The following is a 10,835-nucleotide window of genomic DNA, read 5'->3' as shown; positions in this document are numbered from 1 at the left end:
GAAGTAGCTTAATTAAAAATGAGAAAGGGCCTTTTTGTAGCGAAACGGTGTTCACGGGCTCGCCTGTCAATTGCGCATGCGCAGTGGTAACGTCTGTTGAATTGGTGGTCGCCACGTGCGCTCAATCTGAAATCATAATTATATGTGAGGTAAAATTTACTGAATTCTTCGAGAGAAACCAAATTCGCTGATATTTATAAGCGCAAGCTCAATGAGCGGGAAGTGCTTGACTGTGTTATAGGGTCAGAATGCAGTTTGACATGTAGCAAGCTGAGTTATTTTTTAGCTTGGGTTGCGTTAGTCTGTTTTCTTTCTCATTAGTTACTGAGCTAAGCTAGGCTCCAGCTGCGGCGGTGCTAACGCTAGTAGTAGTACTTCATTTCCATTAAATATAAAGCGTATTCGGCCCATTTTAAAGCAATTACTGAAACTAATGTGTTTAAGTATGTGGGAGTTAAAACTGGAGTTGTTTACTGGCTGTAACGAGCGGCTTTATGTAGCCGGCTGATGCTAATTTAATCGTCTTGACTTCAGCTAAATTGAGTAGCTCATGTCATTTATACACCTGGCTAAGAGTGGAAGAACATCTGTCTGTCTGTCTGACAGCTAAAATATTAATTCACGTTAGCTAATTATAATACAGAAACACAAAGTAGTTGTTTGAGGTTTTTCTTCTTTAGCACACAGTGGGAATGGTGGTGTTTCACTGATGTTCTTCAGTGCAAAAGCCAGTGCATTAGATTAGACTCACAGAAGCATGAGACTGATGTGAAATAAATGCACTGCCAATGTTTGTGTATGAAACTCACCAGATTTCTACAAGTGTAAATTTTGACATTTTTTTACATTTCATTATTAAAATTGGTATTATACTTTCCAGCTTATCATTTAATGATGTGTTTTAATCATTATTTGGATACCTCTCTATTTTAGAGATTGAGAAAAAACAAGTGGTTGCCGGTATAGTTACTGATGTTTAAATTGTTCTTCACAGAGTAGTGAGGAACGTCCAGGATGAACCGTGCCTTTTCACCATCGCTGGTTAGGCCGACCCTGCCTCTGAGAAGACCTGCATCAAGTCCAGGTTTAGTGACCCCAGGCAGCCTGAGCCCTGTAATTAACCACCAGGGCACCTGCGTACCCCAAGAACGGTCTCTGTTGACTGGCAGCTCAGACGGTATACTGAAGACCATAACAAAATTTGTATAGTGCTCTTAAATATTTAAAATATTTAATAACATCTTTATAATTTCAATTTAGCTCTCAAAGCTGAAGGGTGGATGCCTGCGAGAGACAACAGTCCTGTGTGTAGCTGGTCTTTTATTTATTTATATATATATATATATATATATATATATATATATATACATACACACACACACACACACACACAGTGCATTATATTTTTAAAACTCAAACAGCTGTTTATGTCTGTAATTTGTTGCCTTTCACAGAGAGCTGGACCCATACCTGCTCCAGTAACAGTGAACCTGTGTAATTACTGCAGTAAGCAAGGTGGATGCTTTTGTTTAAATCTACACGTATTTCTTCCTGCTTTGAAACGCCATTTAAAATGCTGTGCTATTTTGGGGTGTATATGTCTGTAGCACTATGCTGATACATTTGATCCTAGGTAATCTTAGGTGCACACGCTGCAAAAAGACTTGCTACTGCTCGGTAGCTTGTCAGACAGAGGACTGGAAGGCCCATCGCCACATTTGTAAACTGAGTGCTACTGAAAATAGTGCAAGGTATGATTTAGAATATAGAGCTGGATATGATTTTATTTTTTTTTTTTTATGTTTTTGATTCTGTATGTAATTATATTGTTTTATGTTGTTTTCAATCAGTGATAAACCAAAGGAGTCCCTGATCCTACCTTGTGGAGATGGAGCTAGTGTTTTAGAATCCAAAGTATAATTTATTTCAGTTTCTTATTGCATTGCTATGTTGTTAAGAACATAAACATGCATATGAATATCTCATTGCATGGAGCTTTATAAGTTTTATTTTTGGCCAGGTGAATAACAGTCATGTGGTTGAAACAAAGAGAGTTTTCCTGCGAGATTTACGCAAGAATAACTTCTCCAAAGGAGATGAAGTCCAAGTACGTTTTTAATTTAGTCTTCTACGTATTCCAGTGGTGTGTTTTGTGGGCTATTTTTCTGGTCAACTGGTCAATTCTGTCTGCCTTCAGGGATCTGTGGTGGAAATGAGGACCCCTGGGAAGTTCTTCATCCACATCCAGTCGGTGGAGATCTCTGAGATCCTGAAGAACATCACTCTGAATCTACAGAAGACCTACAGTGGTTCACTTGCATCTGCATATAAGCCTGAAATTGGGGAAATCTGTGCTGTGAAATTCTCTTTTGATCAGGTTAATCATATATTGTTGAGCTTTTAATAGTTTATATTAATAGAGATAATTCCTTACAATCTCATTCTAATTAAGTATCAAAACAGTGTCTGTAGATGGATTTCCTTCAAAACTCTCAATTCTACACAGTGTAGTTTTTTCCTAGCTAAAATACAGGTGATTTAGAATTGTAGCTGAAGCAGATTATTTAAAGCCATATTTCTGTAATATAGGAGATGATAACTGAGCTGTGCTGCTCTTTGTCTGCTCAGTTAATCTAGGACTATTTGGAGCATGTTGGATCTTAATACTATTAGCATAGTTTCTGTATAAACACAGTTTAATTATTTCTTGTCTCATTTCAGAATTGGTATCGAGGTGAAATAGAGTCTGTTGATTTGGATCACCACACTGCCAAAGTGCTCTATATAGACTTTGGAAATGAAGAGGATGTCAAATTTGACCAGACACGCCCCCTGTCAGCAAATATTGATGCTGCACCACCATGTGTAGGGTTTTCTGAATGTCTGATAGCACTTTTCATTCATCGATTGTATGATAACTGTCATCGTTCCAGCTGCTGTAATGGCTAACAGGTCTTATATATTATGAATTAAATTTTGCAGGCTCTACAGTGTTGTATTGCTGGAGTAACTGCAATCACGAGCAGTTGGACAGGCGAATGTTGTATTGCGTTGAGGCAGCTGGTTGCTGGAAAAAGCCTGACTTTCACTGTGGTTGATGTCCTGAACAGTAGCACTGTGCTTGCTGTAGATGCGTCTTTGTCCACACTTGGTAGAGCAAAGGCATTTGCATATGAAAATGGAATATATTGCAATATATTGCCAGTTTATTTTCAAATATAATCATATGGGTTTAATGGTCAATCGCTAATTGTGGCATAAAATGCAGCATTCATGAGTTATAATTTGTCCACAGGTAAGAATCTCAGTACGTTCCTAATTGACCAGGGCTATGCGTTGAAAGAGAACACTTCCACAAAGCCACAGATCAAGCAAGATATCAGTGAGTTATTTGTAAAAATCCAGGATGTAAGTGCTTGGTTAATTTTATTCTTTCATTCAGTGCCATTTGTTATTCTTTTTTAAGATTCTTTAATGACTGCATCATTTGAAAACTTCAAGCGTTTGTCTGATGGGAAAAACGAGAACACTGAGGCTCAGCCACCAGAGCCCTTGAGTCAAGGAGTGGGAGACACCTTCACAGCTATAGTCACCCATCTTCAGTCCCCTTCCGAGATCATCTGCCAAAAGCTAGAAAACGCCAGTAAGAAAACTAACCCAGTATAACTGGTTAAAGGCAGCTGAGCCAGTGAGAGCCTTAAATATATAAAACAGCTTTGAGGAACTGCAAAAATAATGTTAGTGTCTAGACATTATCATATGCCATCATGTGTCGGTGTCATGTGTTGGTTGTTCTTTTGTTTTTCCTGTGTAGGTGTTATTCAGCAGTTACAAAAAAATTTGAGAGACCACTGTACCAAGACTCAGGCCAGTGAGAACTTCCGACCTGCTCCTGGAACTGTCTGCTGTTCCCTTTTCTCAGGTGAGGCTAAAGCACCAGACCTGTTTGAGTTTCCTGATTAGTTAAGGGTATTGTGACCTTGTTCTGACTGTTAGTGTTCAGTGGTGTACATGTTATTTGTCTTCACATTCCTTTTCAGAGGACAATCAGTGGTATAGGGCCAAAGTCTTGGCATATTCCTCTGAGGATCGGGTGTGTGTGGGTTACATAGACTTCGGGAACTCGGAAGAGGTGTCGTTGAATCAGTTGCGTCCTATCAGTATGGAGCTGTTAGCTTTGGCTACTCAGGCAATCCCATGTGCCCTGGCAGGTAAAGCAAAACTTTTCAACTACTGGGACTTTCTGGAGGTGCTCACTGTGATTAATTCAAACCAGTAAAAGCCGTGTTTTATAGACATTGACAACGCAAAATGGCTCAGATTTACACAGAGCAGTAATCTGTAGCTTGGCATGTTGTAAATCGGCAAATAAATTAAAAATTTAACTTTAATTGAAAGTATATGCTGTATCTTTTTTGTTTCCAGGTATTAAGCCCACTTCAGATGTGTGGTCAGAAGAGACAGTTGTTACGCTGAAACAATTGGTCTGTAACCGCTTCATCCGTGTGGAGATTCTTGGAGAGCAAGATGGAACAGCATTGGTCTCGATGGTTGATGAGTCCAGTGATCCTCAGACTAATGTAGCCGAGCTGCTCGTTGCTACAGGCCATGCTACTGTAGGAAATATGGAAACGAAAAAAGAGGAAGCATTTGAAAGCCCTGGTAAGTCTAAAGAATAAATTTAAGTTCCTGTCTTATTCAAGGTGTATACATTTCTGCACATAGACAATATTATGATATTGTAATCTCAATAATATAGTGATTATTTGTGTGTGTATAGAGTAAAAGAATATCTTTCATATTTTTTGACAATATATTGTTACACCAGACACAGTTTGTACATCATGAGAAGTTGCTCCTATGTTGCACAAATTGATTATCTGCATGAATTGACTTTTTTGGAAGGAACAAGGCTATTTACTAATAAATGAGCTCAGTATTTTGCTGATTAAAACCAATCATATTGCACATAAAGCAGTTGCATTGCGGTTACTCATGCCAGGGTAATGTTATAGTCTGAAAACATGTTAACTCGGTTTCTACAGTGAATAGGTAACTAAATCAGAAAGCTACCTAGTACATAAAGATTTTCTTCCCAGTAAATATTAATTGTTTAATTTAAAAAGGTAATTTTTGTACCACTAGTTTATTTTAAAAAGTCAATTGTAGTATTATGCTAAAAAACAATTTAGCATGCATTTTTTTAAAAATAAATTATATTGTGTGTCATGAAAGGAGGGCAGTTACTACTACTGCATTGTGATATTGCACTGCTATGTACACTGTTTTTCTTCTCCTGGTAGATGGTCCTGTAGACAAATTGGAGTGGTCTTGTGCAGAACTTCCCACCGATGGCCAGAAGGTGGTGCTAGTGGTCAGTGTACTGGAAAATCCTGGGCAATTCTACTGCTATAATTACAATGCAAAAGGTATGGTTCTTCCTGTCTGTATGTTTGTTGTTTTGAAGAGCAGAGTTGGGATGTTGATTGTCATGTTAACATTATTACTTGTGTGTTTGACAGGCATGCAGTCCCTGGCAGAGTTGTCCACTGCTCTAACGAAGCACTGTGAGGCTGATGGGACTCCTTTCAACCCTACTGTTGGACAGCCCTGTTGTGCTCGCTTCAGTGGTCAGACACATGTCTCATTCATGACTTGGGCTTACTTAACAATATCCCTGTTAAGTAAAGACAGTCAACATTTTTTTTTTTTTTTTTTATTTATTTTTTTTGCTTGCCAAAATTCTATGAGGAAATGTAAATTTTAACTCGCTTTGCTCCTTTACCCTTTTCTGTGTATCCATCAGATGGTAGCTGGTATAGAGGCACTGTGCAGAGTCTTGAGGGAGATGGAAATGCAAAAGTGTACTTTGTAGATTATGGAAACACTTGTAAAGTACAGGCAGCCCATCTAAGAGCCATCAAGCCTAGCCTCCTCAAACACCCTTTCCAGGCCATATGTTGTTGGCTTGCAGGTATATCTTGTGTGAAATGTGTGTGTTGCGTGATTATGCATATATCTGGCACAGTGCTTGTACCAGAACAAAAGAAACTTGGGTGTTACATGGCAGGTTTATGTATTGCTTAGTTAAATATTGGCTTGTTCTGTCTAACCCCACATCCTGCAGGACTTGAGCCTATAGGGGCGGAGTGGAGTAAGGAGGCAGTGCAGAAGTTCCAGACTCTGTGTGTGGGGAAGCAGCTCAATGGCAGAGTGCTAGCCGTCACTGAGAAGGGTTATGGAGTGGAGCTGGAGTGTAGTGGCCAAAACATTGCTGCTGTACTCGTTGCAGAACAGCTCGCCAAACCTTCAGGACAGGAGAACAAGCCTGATTCACAAACAGCCACGTTCACTGAACAAGCAGAAGTATCTCCTGCACCGATGCCTGCTGAGAATCACTCTCACACTGAGCAGCTAGCTAAAACCACTGGACAAAAACCTGCTGCATCACAGTCCAGCACATCAAGTGAATGCACGTTACATTCTGTTATTTGAATTTCTCCAGACAAATTATAGTAAAAAAAAGAATGTTCATAGAATTCTCTATTAGCAGCTGTAGTTCTTTCCATTCTATCAAGACAATTACATTACTATTAAATTTTGTGTTTTAAATCATTTTGATTATTGACTGGTTGTAATTGAATGTCCTCCTACATAGCTGCTTCATTTCCTCTGGATTGGAAGACAGTGGAGTTGCCTCGCAGCGAGACTTTCCAGCCTCAGGTGGCAGCAGTGACCAACCCAAGTCTCTTCTATGTGATGAATCCTAGAGAGGGTGTGAACTTTTCACTAACATTTAAATAATAATTTTAATTGTTGGAATCCTGCGATTGATGGTTATATCGGTATCAACAAAGTTTGGGATCGGACAGCTGGGCACTTTTGCTTTTGTCCTTTTATCTCAGACAAAACTACATACTTTAATATTATGCTTTATATTTAGAGTGATTTTCGTTTTGTCTAAACAGCCTAAAGTTGCTCTGGGTTTGCAGATGCACTGTTGAATTGTGCAGATATTATCATAGAAATAACAGATCTGATTGTTTTAATCAAGGGACAACTGTACTGTTAAATGTTTTAGTGTTTTATTACATGTGCCTAATACAGTGAACATAGAGAAGTTGCAGAGTGTTATGACGGATGTGACGAGGTATTGCAGCAAGCAGACCCTGCCCAACCAGAACATGCCTTTACCTGGAGCAGCCTGCTGTGCTCAGTTCTCAGGTCACTCACTGAAACTTTAACCATTACATTAAACATGATCATGCCAGAAAGAAACTACTAACAAACTTCCAAGACTTGCAATAACTAAATGCATCTATTATACACAGGGATGAGGTCTGGTAAAAAGTTTCCACTAATCATTGATGAAGTAAATTTTTTTCATAATCAGGGATGAAGTTGTCTTAGGCCAGTGTTTTTTTTTTTTGTTTGTTTTTTTTTGTGTGTGTTTAAAAAAAAAAAAAAAAAAAGGTTGACTATTAAAACACCAGGTGACACACTGGAAAGACTCCATTGTAAAACTACAGTGGTGGAATTCTGGTTAAAGCCAATAATTCCATGTCTGTCCTAAAATAATTACACACTTCCAGCATGCACCTTTGCTCTTAAATTGGTGTGGAGGGAAGGAATTTGGCAAGAATTCTGTTGTGCTAAATTTTAGATTTTATGTTTATATTTGGCATTGATTACACAGAAGCGTGACCTTGAAGCTATCATGAGGACACTCCCATAATTTAATTAGCTTTGAAGTTATTCTATAGCTAGGTTAAGATACTGAAGTAAATGATCTCTTTAAATATCTTTTTAATCAGGTGACAAAAATTGGTACAGAGCTGTTGTGTTGGAAGCTACAAGCACATACGCGAATGTGATTTATGCAGACTATGGGAACATGGAAAGGGTTCCTGTCTCTAGCCTCCTGCCCATCCCGAAAGCACTTCTGCAGCACCCATTTCAAATAGCTAGATGTGCTCTTTCAGGTAGGAAAGTGTCTTTTTTTTATCATCAATCAGGGCAAATAATGCCATTAAAGCAGCATTACAGGTTACTTGTAAACTACTTTTTCCAGGTAAAGAACACTTCCCAACTGTGTGGCCTCCTGAGATCCTGGAGCTTTTTGGTATACAGCTGAGTGGCAAAGTACTGGCCTCCGTAGATAATTTTGATGGCACCTTTAACCTGCTAAATGTTACCGAGCACTCAGCCCAAGGGGGCAGCAACATCAACGCCATCATTTTAGGGGCACTAAAGAAGAAATCTCCTGGCAAGCCTAGCACTAAAACGCTGACCCAAGACACACAGGCCCAGGGACATGGGCAGACACAGGCTGCTAGTGCATCCTCGGCTTCAGCTCATAATTTATCTGCAGACGCTGCAAAGCCCAAACCTCAAAGTCACGAAAAAGGTACGTGTCTGGTAGTCACACACTGATGTTGTTGTGAATCAGTTTTATTTGGCCTCACTGATGTAGTGCATCAGTGCAATACAGTGAGTGACAAGGAAGTCATGTTTCTTTGAAAATTAAACAACCGCTCCTGACTGTAGCTGGCTTTCATGAGTCCTGTAGTTCAACAGCTCAACTGTGTAACCATACAAATTCCACAACAATAATAAATCAGCTATCATCTATCATTAACAAGCTTCTCACTGTACCAGAGAACAAATAAATGCCTAACCTATTCTATTTAGGAAGGGGAAAAAACTCACTTCTAGATCTGTTTTCCTGATTATAGTATCACTTTCCACACAGTTTAGTTTGTTTACTCTCAAGCTCTTGCTCTTTCTCTCTGATGATTAGCTGAGAGCTCTTGTCTATCACCATAGAGTTGGATTTCATGAAGACATTTGACACTTTATTTTGCAGTGGCTTCTCTGTGCTATCTAATACTCTGAGTGAAGTCTGATCAGCTGATCAGCTTATTGTGATGAAGCAATAAAGATTTTCTTAAATTAGTAATAAATATAATTTTTTTAAAGCTGAGTTTATTACTAACGATCATTTAAGAAGTCTGATAAAAGTGGAAAAACATTTTCTTGCTTGAGTGCACAGGTGCTGTTCCATCTGTATTTTTTTCCAACTCTGGCCCAAAGCTGTTATTTAGCTAGACAAACCTCGTCATCACATAGAGAAGTACAATTATGTTTTGTTTTGTTTTTTTTCTTTGTCTGATTTCAGAAAATATGAAGACAGCAATGGCCAGCATGGAAAAGGAGGACCCACAGGCCCCTCCAAATTCAAAGGTTACCAGTAACGGTGGGTATCGGCGACAGCTTGGGGGCCTACTAACTGTGGTAGATTGTTGGTTTAGGATATTTGTGTGAAAGTGATTGGATTCTACTGAATCTGAAAATGTTGCTTAATTTGCAACCTTCATGTTATTGGTTTATTTTAGCAGCTCCGGCTTCGTGCTGTTGTGTGGTCCTTGAGCAGAAGGTGAAAACTGTTTCCTCTTTGAGATGCAGATGCATTCATTTTTACCATCTAATCACTTTTTTTTTTAACCAATTGCCATCTAAAAACCTTACGTTTTTATTTCTTTCCTTATTCTTTTCCCCCAGATTGCCCAAATTGAGGAGTTGCTCCTTCTGCTTGTCAAGCAAATCGGTGGAAGACAAAAGTAATTCATGTAAATTATGTTCCAGTTTTTCTAAACAGTTTGTCATTTATAGTTTGTTTAAAGCAAAAGTTGCTTACAATTTCATAATTCCTTATACTGTATCTTATTTAAAGTAGAGTATTTTTACATAAGTATGCTTTACATTATAAATGTAAAATGATCAATGAGACACTCAGAATATTGGAGCCATATTTTGTGTTACTAAAAGCAGTTAGTAAAAGACATTGTGTGAGAATAGAGCAGATTCATTCTGTGTCGTGTTTCTCATTTATTTCTTTTGTTCTTTTTACTATAATAGTTTTGCCTAATCATAAGCATTCTCATTTCTAAAACATTTGTTCACAAGGCTTGGCTTGTTGTGCTTTGTTACAGTTTTAATAAAGTTATTTGCATTGTATGGATTTTTTGGATTTTTTTTGCATAAAGATGTACAATGCTGAGATTTAATATTTTATAAAGCTTATCCATTAGTGGGCAGTTTTGATGAGGCTATCTGTGTACAGTACATCATTTTATTATCCCAACAGTTCCCCTTTCATTACCCTTACTCTTCACTACTCTTAACGTTGCAATGTGCAATCTCTAACAAGTTTTTGTATTTGCGAAGAGAATTCGGAGCAATTTCAGTCGTTCAGTAGTTTCAATTGATTCAGGTGTCTCAAGAAAGGTTCTAGTGTAAGAGGCCAGCAAGTCACATTGTGGGTTTACCAAAACGTTTTACTATACACCAAGGCATTGCATGCACACAGTGGAGCAATATACACCGACCAGCTGTAACATTAAAACCACTGACAGATTAATTGAATATGGATTATCTCATTACAATGGCACCTGTTAAGGGGTGGGATATATTAGGCAGCATGTGAACAGTCAGTTCTCAAAGTTGATGTGTTGGAAGCAGGAAAAATTGGCAAGTGTAAGTCTCTGAGTGACATTGACAAGGGCCAAATTGTGATGGCTAGATGACTGGGTCAGAGCATCTCCAAAACCGCGGGTCTTGTGGGGTGTTCCCAGTATGCAGTGGTTAGTACCTACCAAAATGGTCCAAGGAAGGACAACCGGTGAGCTAGCAACAGGGTCATGGGTGCCCAAGGCTCACTGATGCGCGTGGGGAGGGAAGACTAGTCCATCTGGTCCAATCCCACAGAAGAGCTACTGTAGAACAAATTGCTGAAAAAGTTAATGCTGTCTATGATAGAACGGTGTCAGAACACA

General features: G+C 38.7%; 1 protein-coding gene across 7 annotated transcripts; it reads left to right on the top strand.

Annotated features, from left to right (window-relative positions):
• The first annotated feature begins 25 nt into the window (after positions 1 to 25).
• Positions 26 to 10,017, top strand: tdrd1 (tudor domain containing 1). Of its 7 annotated transcripts, none has more exons than XM_034309074.2 (26): positions 26 to 149; positions 995 to 1,177; positions 1,261 to 1,304; positions 1,455 to 1,515; positions 1,634 to 1,751; positions 1,848 to 1,914; positions 2,021 to 2,107; positions 2,198 to 2,377; positions 2,722 to 2,865; positions 2,983 to 3,151; positions 3,296 to 3,382; positions 3,467 to 3,643; positions 3,815 to 3,922; positions 4,041 to 4,211; positions 4,426 to 4,662; positions 5,304 to 5,429; positions 5,523 to 5,630; positions 5,807 to 5,974; positions 6,128 to 6,472; positions 6,659 to 6,775; positions 7,108 to 7,224; positions 7,815 to 7,982; positions 8,072 to 8,407; positions 9,179 to 9,256; positions 9,396 to 9,436; positions 9,562 to 10,017. In XM_034309074.2, exons 2-26 carry the CDS (start codon positions 1,015 to 1,017, stop codon positions 9,622 to 9,624), a joined length of 3,480 nt encoding a protein of 1,159 aa, XP_034164965.2. In that variant the 5' UTR covers positions 26 to 149; positions 995 to 1,014; the 3' UTR covers positions 9,625 to 10,017. The 7 variants fall into 7 exon arrangements, with proteins under 7 accessions (XP_034164965.2, XP_034164966.2, XP_034164967.2 ...); XM_034309075.2 differs by lacking the exon at positions 26 to 149 and adding an exon at positions 154 to 242; XM_034309076.2 differs by lacking the exon at positions 26 to 149 and adding an exon at positions 281 to 824.
• The last annotated feature ends 818 nt before the right edge of the window (positions 10,018 to 10,835 follow it).

Source organism: Pangasianodon hypophthalmus, chromosome 12 (genome assembly GCF_027358585.1).
Source record: "Pangasianodon hypophthalmus isolate fPanHyp1 chromosome 12, fPanHyp1.pri, whole genome shotgun sequence".
Lineage (NCBI taxonomy): Eukaryota > Metazoa > Chordata > Actinopteri > Siluriformes > Pangasiidae > Pangasianodon > Pangasianodon hypophthalmus.
The sequence above is the reverse complement of the archived record's forward strand: the minus strand, read 5'-3'. Positions and strand labels throughout refer to the sequence as shown.

Bases quoted from the DNA above. Each gene is read 5' to 3' on its own strand.
- tdrd1 (XM_034309074.2), top strand. From the start codon at position 1,015: ATGAACCGTGCCTTTTCACCATCGCTGGTTAGGCCGACCCTGCCTCTG. The intron at 1,752-1,847 runs GTATGATTTAGA...GTTGTTTTCAAT, and splicing joins GCTACTGAAAATAGTGCAAG to CAGTGATAAACCAAAGGAGT. The intron at 3,923-4,040 runs GTGAGGCTAAAG...ATTCCTTTTCAG, and splicing joins CTGCTGTTCCCTTTTCTCAG to AGGACAATCAGTGGTATAGG.